The sequence below is a fragment of the Tiliqua scincoides genome, chromosome 2 (assembly GCF_035046505.1).
Source record: "Tiliqua scincoides isolate rTilSci1 chromosome 2, rTilSci1.hap2, whole genome shotgun sequence".
NCBI classification, from domain to species: Eukaryota; Metazoa; Chordata; class Lepidosauria; order Squamata; family Scincidae; genus Tiliqua; species Tiliqua scincoides.
The window spans coordinates 222175053-222199960 of NC_089822.1; the positions used below are offsets into that span (position 1 = coordinate 222175053).

The 24908-nt window shown below is 41.2% G+C and overlaps 1 protein-coding gene across 1 annotated transcript in view; it reads right to left on the minus strand.

Moving 5' to 3' along the window:
- The window catches only part of EEFSEC (eukaryotic elongation factor, selenocysteine-tRNA specific), a 213362-nt gene that overhangs the window by 72952 nt on the left and 115502 nt on the right, over positions 1-24908 (minus strand). Inside the window, exon 5 of the mRNA XM_066616269.1 lies at positions 8437-9078. Coding sequence (XP_066472366.1) covers positions 8437-9078 — 642 coding nt within the window. The remainder of the gene's footprint in view (positions 1-8436; positions 9079-24908) is intronic.

The window sequence follows — 24908 nt, forward strand, 5'->3', positions numbered from 1 at the left end:
AAAAGGGGGCAGACCTGAAAATAAAAATGGAATTCCATGGATTCCTGGCAGTGCAGAGGGCAGAACGCAAACCCTCAGTGGCTCAGGTGCCAGGTAGGCTGAAAGACAGCAAGCAATACGCCACTTGTCTCCTCAGTTAAAAACCTAAAGGTGGGGAAAGGAAATTGGGGTTTCGCTGTGCAAGTCAGAGGAAGAGCGCCAAACAAATCTGACACAAAAACCCTTGACTTCCAAAGGGCGGGCTTCCCTCAAATGAGAAGGCTAGTTAGGAAGAAGATAAAAGGGAAGGTAAAGAAGGTCCAATCTCTCCAGAGCGCAAGGAAACTGTTTAAACAGCAGTAATAGAGACCCAGCAGAAGTGCGTATTGCAAAGGAGGAAGAGTTCGATTAAGTCTAGGAGGATGCCAGCATGGCTAACAAGCCAAGTTAGAGAGGCTGTAAAGGGCAAGAAAGCTTCCTTCTGTAAACGGAAGTCTTGCCCAAATGAGGAGAATAAAAAGGAACATAAATAGTGAGTGGCAAGAGAAATGTAAGAAGTTGATACGGTAGGCCTTGAAAGACTTGGAGGAATGCATGGCCAGCAATATAAAGGGGAATAATAAATGCTTCTTTAAATATGTTAGAAGCAGGAAACCTGCCAGAGAATCGGTTGGCCCGCTAGATGGTGAGGGAGGGAGATAAAAGGAGACTTGGAGATGGCAGAGAAATTAAATGAGTTCTTTGCATCTGTCTTCATAGCAGAAGACCTCGGGCAAATACCACTGCCCAAACAGTCCCTCTTAACTAAGGAATTAAGGGTGTAATCCTATCCTGCGCTGGAACAGGAAAGCCAAGAGGTTTGTGCTGTATCCAGCGCAGGATAGTGGCCATAAGCAGCTCAGCCAGAGGCAAGGGGAAACATTTCCCCTTACCTCCGTGTAAGGGCCACTGGCCCCTGTGGGTCTCCTCAGACTTGTGTCACCTCTTAAGGTGGCACAAATCAGAGGAGAGTAGAGTGCCTTGAAGCCACTCCATTCTCCCTGGGAAAGGGGGTTGGGATCCAGCATAATTGACGGATTCCAGCCCAGCCTCCTGCTATCCGCCCACTGCCCACCCTTCCCCCACCCAGGAATGCCTCCCTCCTGCCTCCTCCCCGCCTCTCCCCCACCTACCCTTGCTGCTTACAGTGGCCCACCAGATGCCTTAGGGAGCACACAAGATAACCAGATACCTGTGTTCTGTACCACTCCCTTGCATCTCATACTCAGCGCTAACCTATTTCTAAAACCAGGAGGTTGCATATGCCCAACATGGGTTCTAACCTATGATGGACTTTTCCTCCATAAAGGAAAATCAGTAGATTTTCCTCATTTTAAATTTTCTCATCCCTAACCTAATTTCCTCTCCTCCCCTTCCCCCTTTAAGTTATCTGAGGGTCTAACCCCTACACATTAAAGCTCCTAAGTTTAGGGCATCAGGTAGCCCTAAAATATTACAACAATAGCACAGTAGGGGGACTGAACCCTCCAGTCTATGCTGATAACAGGTGGTAAAGGGCAGCCAGTTATACAGTATAGAGCAGAACAGTGCTCACATTCGGTGAACCTGAATTGGACCGCTAACACTATCAATCACAGTGCTCCTTCTGGTGTGCAAATCAGTTCATGTACAGGGAGACAGTAGCAATAATGCACTCAGAACACCTTCTCTTCACTCACTATAACTATAAACAGAGCAGTGGACATGTTGAAATTGCACCAGTAAGGCATGGAATTTGGTACAGTGCTAGGAACAGAACTCAGATTCTGAAAATCTCATATTTCTTATAAAAGGTAGGTGCAGGCTGGGACGCAACTCAGAGTAAGGGTATTTTATTCCCCTTAACCCATGTTGCATGCCAACCAGCCCAATGGGGCTCGGATTTGCGTCCATGAAATGCAGGCACAGATCGGTGCACACATTACATGGGCACAAATCTGAGCAGCCTGTGTAAGGCTGCTCGAGCCAGGGACAGGGGATAGGATCCAGCCTGCACTGCCGCGGCCATTCCTACCTGCTCCCAGGCCCAATTCATCTGCAAGGTTGCACTCCACCTGCCCAAAAATGCTGCTCCCTGCCTCCATTCCTCCCTCTCACTGCCCTCTCCCACTACGTGCTAGCATGCCCAGCTGACACAAACATATCATGTCTGGGTGCAGGTCCAACTGTGCAAGGCCAGCACATGTTCATAGCCGTGAACATGCTTTATGTTCAGGGTGGGGGGACTGAATTGTGCTGTGAGAAGCGTTTGCAAAAAGTTAAAGCAAATCAGACAAAATTATCTTATAGATAAAATTTAGACAATCTTATATATAAGATAATCTTAACATGGTGGCAAAAATGGCACTCAGGCCCAGAAAACTGAGCTAAGGCATAAGAACAGCCCCACACTGGATCAGGCCATAGGCCCATCTAGTCCAGCTTCCTGTATCTCACAGCGGCCCACCAAATGCCCCAGGGAGCACACCAAATAACAAGAGACCTCATCCTGGTGCCCTCCCTTGCATCTGGCATTCTGACATAGCCCATTTCTAAAATCAGGAGGTTGCACATACACATCATGGCTTGTAACCCGTAATGGATTTTTCCTCCAGAAACCTGTCCAATCCCCTTTTAAAGGCATCCAGGTCAGATGCCATCACCACATCCTGTGGCAAGGAGTTCCACAGACCAGCCACACACTGAGTAAAGAAATATTTTCTTTTGTCTGTTCTAACTCTCCCAACACTCAATTTTAGTGGATGGCCCCTGGCATTTTTAAAATTACACATTTTGCAAAGACTAGCATCAGAAAAGGCAAGAAAGGATGTATGGGAGGCAGGAAGGAACCCAGAAACTCAGGACTCCATAAGATATTTTCCATTCCCCTTTTCTGAGTATTTTGAAGATATTTCCCATACATCTGCAATTTTTCCCCCCATAATCATGGGCTGGTATGAATGATACACTCCATCCATAGTGGTCCACTGAGCAAAGAGAAGCAGAGACACAACACTATTCCCTGCCTCCACACAGCCACATGTAGCCTCTGCATGTAATCAGGGTCGATATGGGTCCACATTTTGCTCCACATGGGGACAGGGAGTAGGAGCGCGTGAACCAAAGGCATCATCCAAACTGGCCTCATGAGAGCCGACACTTACATTTTTTAGAAAGCATTTAGCACTGGAATTCTATATCAGAATACTACCTGATATGCGAAAGTATCGCTCATTCTTTACTGCAGTCCTTCATTACAAACAACTGGTTTTACTCAGTCACTTGTAGTTCTGTTTTCAAATCTAATTTCACATTTTCAAAATTTGTTTTTGGAACCATGCAGCAATGTGGAGCTCGCATTGTTCCTCCATTCTCATTATAATCTTATCATCTATGTTGTCACTAAGAAGATAGATATTGTGTGACTCAGGCAACAAACACCTGTGCAAATCAAAAAAATTTTATTATACAGCTTAATTCCACTAAGAGAAGTGACTGTAGATAATTTCTAATAATAAGTCCTGCCGAAGTCTGTCTTAAGAACATAAGAACAGCCCCACTGGATCAGGCCAGTCAGGTTTGTCAGCCAAAGGTAGTATTATTTTAAAAATAAGATATTCATTTTTGTTTAGATCTGGAAAATTCTGTGACCAATTAACTAAAGTAATATTGATCCATATTCTGTAAATGACCATATCCTTAACTCTGCTGCCACTGAAGTTCATACTTTTTCATCTTCTGCACTTTAAAAAAAATGAATGGTATTTCAATAAGAATGCCATTATCTCCACATTCATAAGCTTTGCAAAATTGCTCAATTGCAAACAGAACAGCAGCCAAAAAATAAATACAGCTCTTATATTCCTATTTTATTGTGGATTTTAACCTGCGAAAGCATTGTGCATTTTTATTCACTGAGTGCACTCATTGCTGTGTTATTATCACATTTAGCATGCCATCAGCAGCCAAGCACAACCAAGCAAACCCCTGTTCAGACTTCAAAGCAGCTGAAACATTAATTGTGGCAAAAGCAGGTTCTGAAAGTCAGATCTGTTCACTGCCAAATGCCATCATACACCATCAGGGAAAAATATATGTTTGGCTACATTTGTAACAGAATTTAAAAGGGAAAAGCGTATTATTCACCTACTTCATACACCCCATGAGAAATGGCCAACAAAAAACTTACTGACCACCAGAGGCTCATCAATATTTGGCTTGCTAACAGACAGTATTAAAATCCCTATGCATTCTCTTTTTCAACGAAAAAGGAGAAATTGTAGATATGCACAATGGCACAGTATATCAGAAGAAAGGTAAAAAGCAAACCAGCACAGGGCTGCGGCTTCTCATCCTGCATTCACACAATGAAAGGGAAATGTGAATGGTCGTCAATCAGACTTCATTCAATTTGTCATCTGGAATGTTTTTGGTATAGAAAATGTATGACATGAGAAATTGCCTTGACTTTTAGGCTGGAAACATGTAGTGCAACACTATGTATATTACTCAGTAAAAGGAGTTCTTATTAGGTTCAATGGGTTTTACTTCTGAGTAAATATGCATACCACTGAGGTCTCTGTTTAGCAAAGATGTACAACTGCTACTATAAACAAATGCAGTAGCAAAACTACATTATTAAAATATTTATGGAAGTTTGCTGTCCAATGAACTGGCAAAAGACTTCATGCCTGGTTTTAGCAAGGAACAATTCTCCTTGAAGTACATTTGTTTACACTAAACAAGGCCTGAAGGACAAGAAGCAGGGCAGCTTGCACTTTGCAAACATAGTGGAGGGTTCTCTTTCTATGGCAGAGTTACTAATTGACAAGCATCCCCCTACCACAGGCAGAGCAACATTTCAGGATCTACTCTTGCTCTTTAAAACATCTGCAAGTGCACACAAAAAGCCATAATGTGAATCTACACTTTACTGTTCATTTTCTGAAATTATCCTAGAAGAAACTTAAACCACCCACCCTACTGGAAGCTTCATGTGATGGTGGTAATTCTTTTTGTGTTTAGACAGGAAACTGTTCTAATCTCTTAGAAAGAGGGATAGTCTGATTTCAACAGTAAAAAACACATGGACAGGTGAAGGTGGCTGAACCACCCTCGTGCCAGCAAGTCACCTTCCCTCAGTTTCTCTCTCCAAGCCCTTTTTTTCTCTTCAACCATGCTCTGAAAATAGAAGTGGCCCTAGCTGAAATAAAAGCACTTGGGGATAATAGCTGCAAGGAGGATAAATGAAATGCAAGACGGATTTTGCACTCCTGACCTATGTCCCCTTTTTCCAATTAAACTTGGTCCCCTCACCTCTATGGGGATGTTTAAACACATGGGACCGCCACCGAAGTCTCTAGTTTGGTCCTTAGTCATTCTGCAACTACGTCATTTACTTTACTTTGACCCTCTGCATCTTCAGATGATTAGTCAGCTACTCATACCTCTCCTCTCCTGGACTCTTAGCATTGAGTTCATGTCAGGGACAATACATCTCAGAACAAGGGACATCATATTTCCATCCAATACCCACAAGTGGATATCTGTCTATCTGTCTGTATAAAAACTTCAGACAATACTGCAGTAATCATCACAGTCCTGAAAGCCAAGTCAGTATACAGGTTCAGTCTATTTATACACGGATATTTTTATACATGGATTTGACTCAACACGAATGTACTGATCCCTGGAGAAGGGGAAAAATGCACCCCTTTAAAATCAGTTTAAAAAACTGAATAGTCCTTTAACAATAGCCTCCTTAATGAGAGAGAAAGAGGGCAGCTGGCTGACAATCTATCAAACCTTCTCTCTCCAGGAGACCCCTCCCTTCCCCCTGAGCACATGAAAGAAAGGTGATCACTTTGCATTGGTGAAGGAAGAGGCTGAGTGAAGAGAAGGACTGATTGATGGATTGTCTTCTTAATGATTCTTATCTTACATCACAAAGGTCAACAAGGCTGTTTTTACAGCACTGGAGCAAAGAAACTTTGTTTTTTAAATTGATTTGCTATAGTGTGTTTCTTGCCATCCACCTGAGTGCTTGGAATGGAACCCAAGGCAATAGAGTTTCAAACTATATTACTATCCTCATATTGGAGATGGGTGAGATATGGACCAAGTCATGTAATGTTAAACTAAGTAGTTTGGTCCTGTATCGGTAAGTTAAATAGCAGCCAGATGGGGCAATTAGGATTGAGGCTATGTTTTTTTTAATATTTAAGAATATTTTATATGACTTTTCAACCAGTTTAAAAATAGGTTTACGTAGCAAAATCAGTTAAAAGACAGTTGCTTGTCCCAAAAGAGATCACAAGCTAAAAAGTCAGAAAAACTCCAGCAAATAGCTTCTGGAAAATATGGTATTCAAAGGTATATAGGTGAGGTATTCAATCTGTGCATTGTGCCTCCCAAGGGAGGGGTGGCTAGCTTCCAGGGGCTTTGTGAGGCATCTGGGGAGAGAGGTGGCAGTAGCTTCACTGCTCTGCTCAGTTGCATGTGCTGCCTCCCTACTCGATGCTTTTCTTAGGCTGTGAGGTGGGTGGGGCAGTGTGAGGTGGGGAGGGCATCTGAAACATGGTGGGGGGAGGTGGGAGAGAAGGCTGGTTGGGCAGCTGCAGAGGTGCAGCATCTCATTAGCACAGGGCTCGATCCTGCAGGATTCAAACTGGGAGAAAAGAGTAAGTACAGGCAGCGCAGTGCTTTCCTCCGCTTGGGGAGGAGGGAGCCCAGCCTGCTCTTAGTGGGGGGGGGGTGTCCAAATGCCACAGCCTGCATTCCTCTGTCTTGCCTGGGGGGAACAGGGATGGCATCTGCATGTTGGGGTGTATGTGAGTGAGCATCTCCCATGTACTTTGGGGGTGAGCTGTAATCTTGCTCTGTGTGGCTGCAATCCTACCCACACTTTCCTGGGAGTAAGCCCCATTGACTCACATGGGACTTACTGCTGAGTAGACCTACATAGGCTAGGGATCTGTGTCAGCTTAACCAAGGATCTTCACCTTTCTTTTTCCGCCCCTTCGAAAAAGAAAAAAAGCCACTCTTGATGGCTTTGTCTCCAAAATTGATTAAAAAATAAAAATACCCATTCCTTTTCAGCCATCCCACTTTTTCCTCCTACCTCCTTTTGGGGGGGGGGGGTACTTCCCATGTTGGTTACTATTATAAGACAAAAGGCACAATCCTAGCTAGGTCTACGCAGAAGTAAGTCCTATTGTGTTCAATGGGATTTATTCCCAGAACAGTGAGGTTAGTATTGCAGCCAAACAGTTTCTGGGTCTCAGTTTCACATCAGTTTGCAGATACACACAAAACAAAGTCTCCCCCGCCCCCAGCAAATTCATCACTTCTCCCCCTCTTACAAGAAAGAAAAAATGTTCCTTTCTAAAACCCTCCAGGTGTGCTGCTAACAAACTCATGGCACAACCCGAACCAGGTCTACTCAGAAGTAAGTCCTATTTTGTTCAATGGGGCTTACTCTCATGTAAGGATTGTATGGTTAGGATTGCAGGCAGAGTGCTGGCAGCTGTTTTTTTTTGTTTCTAGTGTATAATTATAACACCTTCATCCTCATTTTGGGGGTAAATGAGGTGAGGTGTTGTAATGGGGAGCCGTGGCCAATAGTCACAAGGATCAGGGGAGTCACGAGCCAGAAAAGTTCGAGAACCACTGGTGTATAGGGACAGTTGCTCTCCCTCTGCTAAATATAAGAGGAATAACACTTTTTAAAGTGCCTGTGTGTTATAGCATCCAGAGCAGGGGTATGTATCTTGCCTATCTTGCCAAACTGTGGTCCTAATGAAAGTCACTGCTCCTATGCTGCTATTAGCCTTGGGAATGAAGTTTCCATTGGTGCCAATGGAATGGAAAGCTTCTAACCCAAGGGAGCTAATGGCAAGTGAGATGTGATTAGCAGTAAGAGTGTGATTTTTGTTGGAAATGCAGCTTGTGAGAAAGGGTTAAATACCTCTTAACTGTATGCTATGGTCCCAATCCTAACCACACACCCTGAAACTGCTATCTAAACTTTTAAAAAAACCACAGATGGTCAAATGAGATGTTTAACATAACATGTAGTTTGCCCCCCCTTAGACTTGTCTAGGGCCACCTAGTGAGTTCATGACGACGATGTGATTTGAACTGGGAACTTCCTGATTCACCTATCATGCCAGTCTTTTTACACTCACTCAGATGGAAATGCTCTCAAGTATCACTAAAGCCATTGCCTCCAACAGCTTAGTTCCATGGGCATTTCCCCCATTACCAGGACATTCGTTCTAGGTTAAGTATCGCTATCTTCATTACAACATAACAGCATTTGAGCTGGTTCTGCTCCCTTCCCCCCCTTCTCATTTTCCTTCACCATATAATAGTTTTGTATGTAGTTCAATAGTCTCTGTGGAGGTTAGACATATCACACATGCATACATGCACACTTACCCGTTCCACTTGTCCTTCCTTATATTTTAACTTGTAAACTTTGAGCTTAGGAAGACATACTTCTGTATAATTTTTCTCTTCCATTCCTTCAAGAAGTACCCCGTGGAATGCCAATCTGCAAGTATTTGCATGGATATCAGTATCCAGTTTTGAACCAATCACAAGGCACAACTTGGGACAAGTAACTGGTTTTTCAAACTCTAGTAAGGCCCACTGTTGTTTTGGAAACTGTCTTTCCCCAGTTTGATCATTTTCTTTGTTTTCTTCTGAAGATTTTGAGTCTTTAGAAAGATATTCCTCTTGATACAGATATTCCTTGCCAAAATCAAATTCATTCTCCAAGGGTTCACTGCTGAAGTCATCAGGTGCTGGACTGAAGAACATCACTCTTCCCATAACCGTTTCATGGCCGACTGTGATATGAAATTTAGCCTTGGTCTGAAGTGTGCCTCGAAAATACGAGATTTTCTTTAAAGAGATGATAGCAGCATGAATTGTCTGGAGAGATTCAGGTGTACAGATCAGACCACGTTCCAATAACTTTGGATCAAACTGAGTCACACAGATGCCTACCCTGTCTCCTTGCATAGCATATGTCACTGGAGTATGAAACATCTGCATGGACTTGACTTTCTTTGTAACCTATTTATGAGGGTGAAAAGAGAAGAAAATTAGTCATATTCATATTATTTACATCAGTAGAATTAACTATGACCTTTCACAGAGATTTGTAAAAATCAACCCTCTCAATCATCTACTGAACTTTTTAGCTCAGAAATTTTTTTAAACCTTGGTCAAACTTGTATTCTAGAAAATAATGTGATAACTTCTAGTGAGACAGTAAGGAGTCAGTAGATCGGTTTGTCTGCTTAAAAGACATGGTTACTTTTAAGAACCATAACAGTCTTTGAATAACAAAACCTATTGGTATTTTAATGTTGCCCTTTTCTTTCCACTTTCTTACTTTCTGCCATATTAATTTGCTTTCAAGTTAGGCAAGGCAGCAGTTTTTCCTGATGCTAAGAACTACCTATCTTAGATAATATGATGAGATCTTGAGAAAGTTAACAAATGTGTGACCAAACATCTTGCTTAAGATTTGTATTTAACAATAATACAACAAAATAATGCATGAAACATGAAAAAAGTTGACTTCATATGAAAAGTAACTCTTAATTACTCAAGTGCTTTTTCACTCTACATTTTTACAACTCCTGTCATCTCAGTGCTCTTTCATCAGTCATTCTTCTAAAATAAACATTGAAAATTATGAGAGAAAAATGAATTTCTCACCAATTTACAAATAGGCAAAATCTTTCCTTCGTCTGGTGATGTTCAGGGGTATGCCCACTGCTAACATCAGTGATAAGGAGAACAGGAGGGCCCCATATCCGTGGATCCCATATCCACAGATTTACTTATCTGCTGATTGGGTCCAGGGCCCCCCCCCCCATGTGTGCACCACCCTGGAGGGCTACTCCAGGCTTCCCCCTGCCTTATACGCCATTAAAAATGTCACTTTCAGTATCTCCAAGAAACCTGAAATTGCAAGGTTCTGTCTGGGCTTGGGAGAGGCTGGGGGCGGACATCCTCAGCCTCTGCTGAGCTCAGAGGCCCCAAACCATTTTAGGCCAATATGACTTCATTCTTCTTTTCTTGCATGTCTTTTTGTTCTTTAATTTATTCTTTAAGAAGATAAAGGATTTCCAGTTTATTCATTAGCCACTTGGGCCTGCCACACAAACTCATTCATCTGAATAGACATGGATATATCTGTAGTATTATTTTATAAAAACTGTGTGTGCTCCATATACAGTTTCAGATTATGGAACCAGTACAGGAGTCAACTTTATGAAACACTTCTTCCTTTCTCCAAAAGATTACAGGATAATTCAGTCAAAACAGAGGACACATTAAAATTAATCTTTTACCCAGAAAGATTCAAGATTCACACAAGTTCAAGTCTGAAAGGTTTTTGTTTTTTTCGGCACCACCTCACATGCATGTTTTGTATTTGGTCTTTATCAGTTTTAAACCACAAACTTAGAAGGAAGTGGGACAAACACTACAAATAGACACAAACATATAGTGGATTTTAAATACATAAAGATTTAACAATCAGGTACAGTGTTCAAGCGGAAATGCCCATGATAAAAATGACAAGATTTTGCTGGTCTAAAGGAAGTGCATTTACACATGCAGCAAAATAAGATGATAGCAGTGGAGACCGTATGAAGGCAAGTAACAGAACCAAGATTTAAACAATCTCTACAATAAAAAAGTAGAAAAATAGCACATTGGGGAGTAAAGATCTAGACCAGCCCTCTGCTAGACTAGCTGATTTTATCGCAAACACCTGAAGTTTTAAACAAATGCATAAAATCTGAAAAACAGGATTAAAAAAAACCCAAGTCAATATAAAATGAGTGCTAACCCAGAAACCTTTTCTCAAAAGAAAGTGCACTGTGTTCAATAGAACTTCTCCCCATGTGAATTTGCATTGCACTGTAACATGAGCTATACATTGTATTTCAGGCAGCCCTTGGGAAAAAACTATAACCTAATCAGAGGTTCTCAAACATTTTAGTACAAGATCTACTTTTGAGAATAACAATCTTTCCAACTGTAAGTGATGCCATGGCCAGAAGTGACATCATCAAACAGGAGGTGCCCTCATTGTGGTCAGAGCTGGAAGTGATGTCATCAAGCAAGAAGTGGCATCTCTCTTTAATATGGTCAACACCACGTGTATTAAAGAGAGAGCATCTCATGGCATTTTATTAACTTTTATGGGGTTATTTCTCAGCCTTTTCCCAATAGCCTTTTCCCAAAAAGAAAAGAAGGCCTATTTACAACCTTGACATCACAAAATAATATCCTGGACTGCAGGGTTGCCAGACCAAATATTATGCAAAGGTCAGCTTGGAAGAATGTCAGCATATCACAGACACAGTAAACCACAATTTCATGAGCTGTTAACCCAGAAAAATGGAAGCAATTGCAACCAGCTTATCAGAGCCACACTAGCAAGCAATGGCTACCTACTGCACCAATCCCAAGTCAGGCTCACAAAAATGTGTCTTGTGCACACACCAGCAAGGCTGCAAAAGAGAGTTCAAGGGCAGATTTTTGCCTTGCATTTGAGAGACAATTCCTTGCACAAGATCAACAGATGCACCTCCATCTCTAAACAATTTCAAGAGGTTCAAGGTAAAAGTAAGGCTTTCCTCCTCCACTTTTCAAGGGAAAGGAGGTGTGTAATGAGTATGCAAGGAGGGGTGCAGTATAGGAATTCAGAAGGCAACCCAGGGGGATGGGGTTGGAAAACTGAGATTTGGCAGTAGTGGGAAGGGAGAGGGAAAGAAGAAGAACTGGGGGGAAGGATGGAAAGAAATTTTCCTCAAAATGCTCTCTAACGAACAGAGTAACCTCTTCGCTGCTCCAAGAGACATTCTGTGTATTTTGAAAAGGGCAGCTGCCAGGACAACCACCACTACTGCCATCACTGCAATGCTTTCAGCCCATTTCACATACCCCTGCAGATCACCAACAGGCTTAACTCACTCCCTCACTTTTCATATACCCCTGCAGATCACCAATGTGCTTAATATACTCCCCCATTTCCCCCTCCCCATTTCACATACTCCTGCACTTACCCCAGCAGCTGTTCAGAAGCTTCTCTAAGGCCTGACTGGAAACTTTCAAAATGGTGGCTCCCATGTTTGCCAGCTTTCAAGACGGCGCTGCCCAGCTCACTTGCCATTCAGCCTAATCTCTGGCAGCCACCAACCTGTCACAACCCACCAGACCCACAGTTTGAGAAACAGTGGCCTAACCAATTATCTATGCCCATAGGCATACTTCTCCGTTTGCCTCCTGCTGAACCCAATTCTTCTTTCTAAAGAGAACCTTTTCTGAACCTTTTCTTCTAAGTTCTTTTGAAAAAAGTTGCAAAGGCAGCACCTGAGAATTCCTGCTGATGACATCGCTTCTCCTGTTATAGATGATTACGGGGCTGGGGCACCTTCCTTATGAGGAAAGGCTACGGCGTTTGGGCCTCTTCAGCCTAGAAAAGAGACGCCTGAGGGGGGACATGATTGAGGCATACAAAATTATGCAGGGGATAGACAGAGTGGATACAGAGATGCTCTTTACACTCTCACATAACACCAGAACCAGGGAACATCCGCTAAAATTGAGTGTTGGGCGGGTTAGGACAGACAAAAGAAAATATTTCTTTACTCAGCGTGTGGTCGGTCTGTGGAACTCCTTGCCACAGGATGTGGTGCTGGCGTCTAGCCTAGACGCCTTTAAAAGGGGATTGGACAAGTTTCTGGAGGAAAAATCCATTACGGGGTACAAGCCATGATGTGTATGCGCAACCTCCTGATTTTAGAAATGGGTTATGTCAGAATGCCAGATGCAAGGGACGGCACCAGGATAAGGTGTCTTATTATCTGGTGTGCTCCCTGGGGCATTTGGTGGGCCGCTGTGAGATACAGGAAGCTGGACTAGATGGGCCTATGGCCTGATCCAGTGGGGCTGTTCTTATGTTCTTATGAGAAGTCCAGGAGCTTTGCTCTCCTCCCCCACTTCTCTAATAGATAAGCATTTAAATACAGGTATGTGCCACATAATGAGCTTTTGGACCGCATACACAACAGTGGTCCCATAAGATTATAATGGAGCTGCGGTTCCCAAACTGTGGATCACAACCTGATTTTTGGTGTGTCATAAGAACACAGTTGGCACTGATCATGGCCAGCGCCAACTGTGGTGGCACAAGGCATTTCAGATATCACCTAGCTGCCACAAGGCATTCTGGGGTGTTACCCAGCTGCTAGTGGGCTGACACTCTAAGATGTTTACACAATAACAAATGTGCCTAACTGCACATTTTGCAGAATGTATTTCCACTGTTAAGCAATGCATATTGTATGAGATTCCTCACAAGCAGGTCTATAGTGGTACAATCCAATATCCTGTAACCCCAATCTACCAGCTCATTCTACATGCATAGAACATTTCAACACAGACTGAACCCTCATACATCTATATTAAAATGCCCTCACTCACTCTTCCCACATGGAAATTCCTGAACTACGAACTGCGTGGAAGTGGAAATGGAGGCTGCCTAAGCAACAGGTGCACCGTCTTTGAATGTTTACAGTGGTTCATGCAAAGGGAGAACTCATGCAGCCCAGATGCTGCCAAGTAACGCTTTGTGGCATCTGGGTAATATCTGAGAAGGTAATCCAGTGCTGACTGCTGCATTCTGCTTTCATTCTTCCCTTATGTTTTGAACTCCCATGGAAAGCACTGGAATGGGATTTCAAATCTTTCACAAAATGGGAAATTTACAGGTAAGTTACAACTGAGTATTTCCACTGAAACTGTCATAGACTGTATATTATTGATGAATTACTTCTTAAATGGCGAGACATTTTTACTTTCCTCACAAAAATTCTAGAAAACCAAATACAGGTTGTGCCTCGTTATCCACTGGATAATGAGTGGATATCCAGTGGATTAAAAAAAAATCAGTGGATACCAAATCAGTGGAAAAATAGCTTTAAAGACCCACTTCCTTGCTCCTCTATTGTTGCCCCAAAATGCATTGATATAGGCACTATGCTGCATTCAGCTACTAGATGGGGTGAATAAAGGAATCTAATGGAATGAAATTATAATTATTTAGCAGTGTGAAGGTAGGAAATTGGATTTTGGTGCTTTTCTCCCTTGTTATAAGGCATTTAAAGGTGGACTTCGATATCAGTGGTGAGTCAAATCAGTGGATACCAAATCAGTGGATAACAAGGTACGACCTGTAATCCAAATTCCTAGATTATTTTTTATCACACTTATATCCCACTCTTCATGAGCTCAGGGCACCATACATTGATTTCACCACTCCTCGTGTAATTCTTCAACCAACAGGTTTGGTTGAGAGAAAGGCATTTGCCCATGGCTTCCCAGTGAGCTTCATTTGAAACCAGGTCTACCCAGTCTATATTCTTCACTCATATCATACCACCATGCTGGCTCTCAGTCAACAACATAGCCATCTTCAACATCTTTATCATTTCATTTTTGTCACCAACTGAACCCAAATGCTTTCTTTCCCTACAGAGAAAAACCGTGTTACAGCACTAAGTAAGTAATGCAGGACCATTACTGTTTAAGAAGGTTCTTATTTTCCACTCCTCAACTAAAGTTCTGAATCCCCACTTCCAAGATGCCAAAAGATTTTTTTGATACCATTATTCAATCTATTTGAGGCACTCAATCTAGAACAATTAAGGTATCTTCCTAGACAAATCATACAGCAACTTTAGGTTCATCAAAACCAACTAAGTAGCAGCTTCAAGTACATCACGAAACAAACACTTTCTGATGACATAAAATCTGCTTAGAGCAACTTAATGTTTAACAAGGGGAATGGCATCATGTAATGCCTGAAAATAAACGAGGAAAGAATGTTCAGCATTTTTATCTAGATGATCACATTAATGTTTCTAAGAGTGATGTAGAGGCCTGTGAAAAGGGTTAGGTAGAGGAGCAGAAGGACTAGGGAAGTCCATGTGTTCATATACAGATAAAAAAAATGCAAAAAGGAGAGATAAATTAAAAGCACCCAAACTGTTCAGGCCCTTAAGATAAACAAATGTGTTCAATATAAGAAAAGAACCTGTTATTTGAAGACCAAAGGAAAAGCCCACTAAGATTTTCAAAGCAGTTTAACTAATAGAAAACAGCATACAAAAACTCCACTAATGGCTTTTTCTCCTGATACAATGAAGCTTCTTTTCCTTTATTTATCCAACTTTCATTAAGTTATCGGTACTCCATATGCCATAGCTCTTAGCTTTTTCAGATAAGAGCCCAAGCATCCTCCTACCTCCAGCACTGTGACTGCATCTTACTGATACAAGAGATAAAGGCAACCTAGCCCTTCTGATAATAAGTGGAATCAAAGCAAATCCAGCGAACTAGTACGTTACTATAAAATGGAAAATAAAAAGCAGATTGCAACACATAGTTAAGATTCTTAGTAATGAAACGGTTTAAAAATTTTCAGTTATTTAATTGTGGCATTAATATGGGAGGGTCCACCTCCATTAAAATGAGAGGAAGCCATTTTATTTCACAGAAAGAGGTAGATTACTTGTGGACCAGAACATGATGCAAATGTGTGGGGGAAGAATCTCAACTTTTGTTGTGTTCCCATTGCCAAGAAACAAGCCACATTTAACCAAACAGCAGCTTATCTGTTCAGCAATGGGAAAATGAAAACATAATGTTATAGCTGCACATTTGATACACATATCACATCTTTGTCTCCCCACCACAGGGTTTGCACCCAAGAAGTATTCACACAGAGTATTAACATCTATTACCCAAGCAAAGGTAAATCAGCCCAGAGTCCAATCTTAACTTGAGCCAGCACAACTAGGCTGCATAACCTATACTGTATCCAGTGTAGGTTAGGGGAAGGCTAGCAGTCTTTTCGGGGTAGGGGATATTTTCCCCTTACCCTGTGCCGAGCCCCAGTCTGCCTGATGCGGCTTCTTGGATCCTCAACAGCTACGGTATTTAGCTGGTGCAAATCCGGGAAGACTGACGTAATGCTGGGAGGGCCAGGAAGGGGGTCAGGATATGGTAGAAGAAGCCTCCACCAACCCCACCACCTCCCGGGCCTGTGCTGTCCTCCCCCTACTCAGAAACACCCACTCCCCACTTCCCAATCACCCTCCCCATGCCCCTGCACTGCCTGGCACAAGCCTACCTGCTCCAGTCAGTGCTGCTCCTGGATGCAGCACCAGCTGGCCAGCTCAGGCCTTTGAGTCAGTACTGCTGGCTAACAAGTAGTTGCAAATGTGCTTTATCGCACATTTGCAACACTCTTAGGGACCAATCCTATCCAACTTTCCAGCACCAGTGCAGCCACACTGCAACTCCAAGGTAAAGGAACTTGTGTTCCCATACCTTGAGGAGGCCTCGGTGACTGCCCCTGCACCACAGGATGCAGCACACACCCCATTGGTACAATTGCACCAGTACTGGAAAATTGGATAGGATTAGGCCCTTAGCTGGCACAGAGACGGTGGCACTGGCTCAGAATGATGTTTGGATTTTGCAGACACTCAGATGACTTGTTTGAAGAGGCACTTTTTCAAGTGAGTGCTCCTCTTTTATTTAGCAAGGGGAGAGTAACTGGCCCTCCTCACCCCAGCAGTGTCTTTTCTAGTGGCTGTCTGCTGGAGTTCTTTTGCATCTTTTTAGATTGTGAGCCCTATTGGGACAGGAGCCATTAGTTATTTGATTTTTCTCTGTAAACTGCTTTGTGAACTTTTTGTTGAAAAGTGGTATATAAATACTGTTGTTATTACTATTATTATTTATTGATATTGATAATGATAATAATATACCATCAATACTGCACTAACACCAACTCCTAAAAATATCTACACTCACGCTAGAGGTCTAGTGCACCAGCCTGCAGAAACCAAATTCAGTGAAAATTTGACCTTCTGCTTCGAAATAAGCTTCTGCTTTCATAGTCATAAATAAAAGATTGTAAATGTGACAAGAGAGTTAGTGGCATGGTATTATCTTCTTGGCTCTGGTGACAGCAGAGACCATTAGCTCTGAGAGATGTATCAAGTATGCCATACATCTTAGGGGGATGCTGCAACTTAAGTTTAAGACCGAAGGTATCCACTATTTGACTGGATTCTTTGAGATGGAATGTTGAGGTGTCAGTTTAAAGAGGGGAAAACATGGAAAATGGAAGACAAGGGGGGATAGGGAATTTGTCTACTCAAGTTCTTAACCGCTTACAGTAAATATCCTGGAGGTGGGAATTAGGGTTGAGAGAATGTATGTTGTGAGATTTAAAAACTTCTCTCCTTGCTGTAAACAGGGATGCTGCAAAAGGAAAAAGAATACCTTTTCTATGTTCTACACTCAAGACCTTTCCTTCTTCTATAAAACAATGAGGTTTGGGGGTGGCAGCGATGGAGAATACTCAAAGTTTTTTTTTAAGCCCCTTAACCACCTCCTTGCATGAACCCGCTCCTCTTGATCTGAATGTCCCTTTCAACAAGCTCTTAAACCAAAGCTCCATACATGCTTTGTAAATTCAGCAGCATTTAAAAAAGGATTTGAGGGAGGAAGCCACAAATTACCAAATAACTCTGATGCATATATAAATAGTGCACCTTTGAACTGCATCAAAAGTCAGAGGAATAATCAATGTTGTTTTAATGATTATTTGTTAACCTGAAACTACCAGAACTATCAAACTACTACTTACAGGGAATCCTGAGAATAGCTTGGCATTCATTTATTTAACCTTTATTGGTATAAACAATTTCCAATAAATGACAGCAATAACAACAAAAAAAGCTTACAATAAACAGAGGAATAAAGCAGCCAAGGTTGAAACCAAGACCACTGTGCAGGGGAGCTGAAATACATAAAAATTTATGCCTAGACAACACTAAGAATAAACATCTCGCAACGTATAACGAGCAACATTCAGAATAGCTTAGCTATGTACCTTTGTTCACTCTCAGGCCATATTGCTGCATATCTACTATGGATTCTGAGTTCCCCTCACTTTTCCAAACCAGAAATACATTAGTAAGGTTATTGATTATATTATTCAGATAGAAGCAAGTCCAGAGCCCCTAGTTATCTAGGACCTCTTTTCCTCATTTTCAATTTACTTCAGACTCAGTTTAACCCCTCAGAGGTTGAAGCACATTAAAGAGGCAGATTTCTCCAAATGAATGATTGCAGAAACAAAAAAGAGGTATAAAAACTAAACCTTCTGAGAAATTCCTCTCTAGAACTGACCTTGCCAACTCTGATGTTTTTATCCAGATGATTTTCCCCTCACATAATGTATTACATTCTCCAGTAACTCGATCAGAAGTATTTTCAAGAAATTTAAGCAAAAGAGTCATAGATGATGATAATGCTTGCCACAACAAAACACTGTGAAACTTTGGGAGAGAAAGCTGCTTCAGAAATAACCACGAAAATGCAAAAGAAAAAATACTGTAGTAGCAGAATCAGAAAAAAAAAAACACTTATATTATGTGGAAACCTCCTTCTAAAGTTGAGCAATTTCAAGAAATAGTCACAACGAACTGAATTTGAACCAAGAACCATCTGCTTTTACAGCCAACTGGGAAGCAATATAGGGGGTGAAAAGGTTTTGACATTCTGGAGTGAATCACTACATGTGTCAGTACAATCACCTCCCACCAAATCATTGGACTTTGACTTCTTTGATCATATAGGTGCTGTCCACAGGAGTGTCAGCAGTGGGATAACTGATGGACCACACAGAAAAATAACATGCTAGTTATAATTTGCTTCTCATTAAAGATGGTGTGTGTGTGCGTTAGAGAGTCACACACAAAGATATTTAAATACATATAAAATGGTGTGACCGCCAATTCCTATATTCTCCGCATCACATTACTCTAATGCAGCCATTTTCAACCACTGTGCCGTGGCACACTGATGTGCCGCAAGTGGTCCACAGGTGTGCCATGGGAATTTGGTGGAAGGCTATTTATTAATAGGACCAGTGGGAGATGTGAGCCCCCACTGGTAGCATGGTGTGCCTTGTCAATTGTCAAAAACCTGGTGGTGTGCCGTGACCATTTTAATGCCTTGTCAGTGTGCCATGAGATGAAAAAGGTTGAAAATCACTGCTCTAATATATTGTGTGTAGAGCTACATCTGAAGATAGGCCAGAAGTTTCTATTGGTCTAAAATGTGGCAGTAAAGGGTCTGACCAAAGTTTTTCATTTAAACCAGTGCTCTTCAGCCTATGGGTCACAACCCCAGTGGGGTTGCAAAGCCTTATGGAGGGATTGCAACAACCTTTCAAAGTCTGTGCAAGAGAGGGTTTGGATTCAATCCAGTTATAGTACTGTCTTATCAAAACTAGGTTCTTGATATAATCCTGCATAACCTCTTTTTGCTGCCTTGCCCTGCAGCTTCCAAGGCTGGCCCTGCTCAGGCTGCTACTTCACAGGTTGTTGTGAAGACATAAGAGGTAGGGGAAACAGGGCAGGGTGGGTGGTGAGAGAAGCAGGTAGATTGTGTCCTGGAAAGGGAGTGGGATTGCCAGTAGTATCTTACTATGTCTGTCAGTCTGTCGCCTATTTATTCATTCGGGTCATGGGATGAAAAAGATTGAAGACCACTGATTTAAACTGTATTACATCAGTTCTTTACCACATCCAGTAGTTACCAGGTTGCTTCCAGTCTCAATTCAATATGCTGACCTGATTGACAGGAATCAAGAACCGCATACTCATTTGGGGCTGCTTGAGATTTCCAATCTAATTCACCCCAGAGATCCTTCTTTAGTTTCCACCACCAGCAGAACTAAGGCAGGTGTGTATGCAGGAGAGTGCCTTTCTGGCAACAACAACCAGAATCTGGAACTTCTCAGCTACGACTGAAGCGACTCCTGGAGGTTTGTTACTTCACATGATGTAATGGTAGAAATTTCAGGAGGCCCTGTTAGACTCTCAAGAATTACTTTCAGTTGTTATCTGGAGATTGATGCCAACTCCTGTAGGCCTAACCTGGAATAATTTTCCAGGGAAAGGTAGGCAGTGAAAAATGTTCTATTTACACAAGTCTTCCATGAATGCTGATTTTTAATTACTGTGTAACTTATTGCTGCGATCATTTTCTGGGGTTTTTTTGCTGGTGTTTTATTGATTCCATTATGGGTGCTCCTGTATCCGCAGATTCCATATCAACTATCTGAAGATCAGGTCCAGGTCCACCAGCGCCTCGTAATGCCTTATAAGGCATTAAAAACTGTCACATTCAGCTTCAGGGGCGAAATGGAAGTGGCTTTTTTTAGTGGAGCTCCCCTTACCTCCGGAGGGTGGCAGGAGGCATTCACCTGTATCCCTGGTTTCATGTAACCGGGGGGGGGGGGGGGGGGGTTCCAAAACAGAACCCTATGGATGTGTAGGGTGCACATTTTATAAAGCAGTTTTACCTTGTAATTATTATGTTCTATATGCTGTGAACTGTCTTATGTCTCCTTGGTAAAAAAGATGGCATATCCATAATAGTAGTAACCTTAATATGTGAACTTTGCCATTAGAGCTATCACAAACATACATAGAAAGATATGCATATGGAAAATCTCATCCTTTTGTTACAATACTCTAATTAAACAATCTAAAATACCAAATGAGCTATGAAGATATACACAACACAGTCCAATCCTATATGTGTTTACTCAGAAACAAATCCCACTGTCCACAGTGGGGTCTAATCCCATGAAAGTATGCGTAGGATTGCAGCCTAAGTCAATGTTTATACCACCACAGCATTTCACCAAACAGATGTTGTGTAAGAAAAAGAATCTGTTCCTCTATAACATATTTATTATAAATAAGCTTAACATTTAATACCAACTAAACCTCCAAGTTATCAAAACCACTTACTTCTAAGTCATATTTTCTTCCCAATTCCCTTAATTCAAGAGGAAAAAAACAGGGAGAAAAATTAACTGCTGGGAAATTCTTTTTTCTAACGAAATAAACCAAATTTCTCTCTTTTTTTTTTTTACTCTAGATATAGGCTTTATTTTAGCTCTAGATATAGGTTTGGAACAATAGCAACACTTTCATCCAAAGACTTCAAAGTACTCCACAAAACACTACATCACAGTAAACAGAGGGCTGAAGGATTTATAGAAGAACTTCCACATGGACAGATTCCCCACCCCCCATTTTTTAACAGGATATTTTTGTTTATATACTCTTTAAAAGGCATAGAAGAAGGGAAACTACAGACTAGAGAAGTAAAACTTTTTATGTGTAAGCAACATTTGGAGCTTTGTCAGGTGGCTGGTTTTGGTAGAATGTGTGACATGTAGCCCAATGTGAGTAATATTATATCTCAAATAAAAATCAGCCCATGAATATACATAATCCAAAAGGTAATTCTCCCAATCTCTGAAATGTAATGGAGCTACTCTAGATCACTGAGGCATGAATATTTACCGTATTCAGGCTTTACTGCTCTCGATCTGGGTTCAATTTTGCAAATTAAAATGAGAGCTGTGTGGATAGAGAGATTAAAGAGCATCCCCAACGCTTGCCTGTTTCCTTGGTGTGGCAGCAGCGATCCGGTTACCCTTCTGTTAGGTTATTTCTTTTTACTTAACAGAGTAGGTCACAAGCAATTAAGAGTGGAGAGTAGAGGTCACGATTAGTTCATAACCTTGCAGTTAAAAGATCAATTAAAAACAACATAACAACAACACCCGCAGTCCCACCACACACAAAGAGAACAGAAAGTAACATTTAAAATAAAATCAATAGTGAAAAATAATATTGTCAGGAGTTTTACTTCTAATGGAGAAGTCCTGGAGCAGTGGGGGAGGGGGATTACAGCTCTTCTGTACTCACTTCTTGCAAGCAAAATTCTGTTTTCCCTCGCATATGACATTGTCTTGTTAAAATAAACTGGGGATTAAAAGTTCTAATGTGTCCCATTTAAAACAGCCACTGTAAAAGGAAGAAAAACAAATGATTCTGAAGTTGTTTTTTGTTTTCACTAGAGGTGATAGTTACATTTATCTCTAGCAAGTTTTGCTTGAGTTTTAATAAATCAGTATACTGAAATCACAGAACTTTAGGTATAAAAACAAGGCTAAATTAAGTATACTTGGTGTTTGGTACCTGTTAAGAGATAGTGTTAAATATAGCTGCTATGTTCAATCAATGTTTTTCTACTTATGTTGTTAACTGAAAACACCATCTTGAAATTATAGGGCCTTCATACACCTTTGGAAGAAAAGGTCAGTTGCTAAATTATAGCACTTAAATTTTTTTTTAAAAAAAAAATTCTATGTACCTCTCCCCTAAAGTGTAAAATGTTATAACATTAACATCCGTTTTGGAATAACAGAAGGATAACCACGGTGCAATGCTCAGTTTAAATAAAGGATTGAAAAGTCCGTTTCATAATTCTGGATCGCAAGGTAGAAAGAAAAGATGTTCTTATTCTCCAATATTTCAGCCAATAATTAAAAAAAATACATTACTTGTAGGATCTTTACATGGCAGTCATGATGCAAGCCTGATAACAAATAAGTAAAGACATTGTGTCTGCACACACACACTTGAAACAGGAGAGACAGGCTCATTGTGGTAACTTTATACAAATAAACTCACCTGGGGGGAATACTGATAGAAGGCTCTCAAGACAAAAAAAAAAAAGGCTGTTAAGAAAATGCAGCTAATAAAAGTGAGTGCTTCGAGCCAAAATAAAACATTCATTCAGTAACAAAATAAAACAAAAAAGCATTTACCAAGATGAACTAGCATGTGATGTCTTACAAAATACATCAAATTCATCTTTCCCCCCCCTTCAAGTAACATCCTGGGACCAAAGGGTTACTATCATTTGAAAACCCTCACCAGCAGCCTTAATAAACGTTTAATATTTTTCTTTCTACTTTCTTAAAGGCCCCAGATGTGTTCCTGTAGATCAAAAGAGCCCAACTTATAAAGTTAAACTAAATCAAGGGCTTTTGTTCCAAGGCATCGCGGCTGAACTAATTATTCCTGGATGTTGTTTAATGAAACAGTGGTGCCATATATTAAAACATTTAACAGGATGAGTTGTATGAGTTATAGGGAAGGCCTGATCTTGGCTTATAAATTTAACCTTTTCTTCAAAAGAGATTAAACAAACTACTCTGAACTCCCTAGTCCTAGCAATGGGAGACTTAAAGGCACTAACCTATCCAAAAGCTGAAGTATATGGCTGCCTGTTTACCACTCTCATGGCACTGAACATGGGGGAGTTAACAGGCTCCCTAGACTTCTTCCCTCCCACCTCAAAACGAAAACTGTTGCTTGGGTTTCTCATCATACTAATAATTAAATCTCTCTCAAAATATTCCACTCTGAACCCAAGCCAGAATGATAGAAATTAAACAGTTCCTAGAAGAAAAAACATAATTCAATAATTCAATGCTGAAATATTATGAACTCTCATTGACCCCTCCCCCATACAGCCCAAAGATTTTCCCCTGCTGATGGGTGTTTTAATTACAATGTGATAGAGAAGAGGATATCCTTTAACCAACTAACAATATTTTCCCCTTTGTGTCACTCACACAGGTAGACCACTCCATATGTAGACAAACATATAATCAATTTTAATAAAACATAATTTAACATGTTGCTTGAGTCTTTAAGCCAAGGATTAAAACACAATATAGCAGTGGTTCTCACTCCTTTAGCACTAGGACCCACTTTTTAGAATGAGAATCTTTCAGCACCCACCAGAAGTGATGTCATGACCAGAAGTGACATCATCAAGCAGGAAAATTTCTAACAATCCTAGGCTGCAATCCTACCCATGCTTACCCAGGAGCAAGTCCCATTTACTATCATTGTTAAAAGCATCTTCATAGTAGCCTGTTAAAAGCCCAGATCTGTGACATTTCCCCAAATGCAGTTACATACCATGGTAGCATCAAGTCTAATATATTAAAAATAAAATACTGAAATAAGTGGGGACCCACCTGAATTTGGCCCACGACCCACCTAGTGAATCCCGACTCACAGTTTGAAAAACACTGCAATATAGGATCTAGTTCCAACTTTCACTTTCAACTGTGGAAAGCATCTTCAGAAGATGAAAGTGAAACGTTGGGACTAGATCCTATATTGTGTTTTAATCCATGGCTTAAAGACTTGAACAACATGTTAAATTATGCTTTAAACTCATTCAGCCTTAGAATGTTGTAATTTTGATAAAGTTTTCACTTAGAAAATGAAAGTCATTATACAGCCCTCAAAAATTTTTGAGGAAAAAGTTAGTGATGACTTCCTTAGGCTAAACAGTTTTGTTCCCAGTCAGGAGTGACATCAGGCTGGACATTGGTCAAGCGCCATGCTTGTCAATGGGCCCATCTGGCTGGTCCAACCTCTGAACTCACAATGGTTGTGTTCCATGTGCCATCAGAGAGTAGGTGGAGTGACCAGTTCTAGGAATGGAACACACGCAAATAATGAGACTCAACTTGTACATTAGAGACGGAACTAAGATAAATGAATGGGCTCTAAGTTCCAGGATTTCTCCAACATATACCACAGGAATAAAGCACACACTGAAATGGACTCCCATTTCCCCACCCCACAAGCAGCTTACTTACATGTACAGGAAGGAGTAAATAACTCAGAACCAGGAACATCACAGGACACATCTGGAGCATGTTCTGAGTGCCATGGAGGCCTCACTGACCCTCAGAAAACCTAAGGCCTTCAGAGGCCCAAAAAGTTACTTCTGGTTTTTGGGAAAACCAGGAAGTGATGTTCTTAGGCCTTTAGAAGACGTTCTAAGCCATGGCCACTCTGGCCCTCAGAACACACACATACACACACCCCCGTGATGCGACC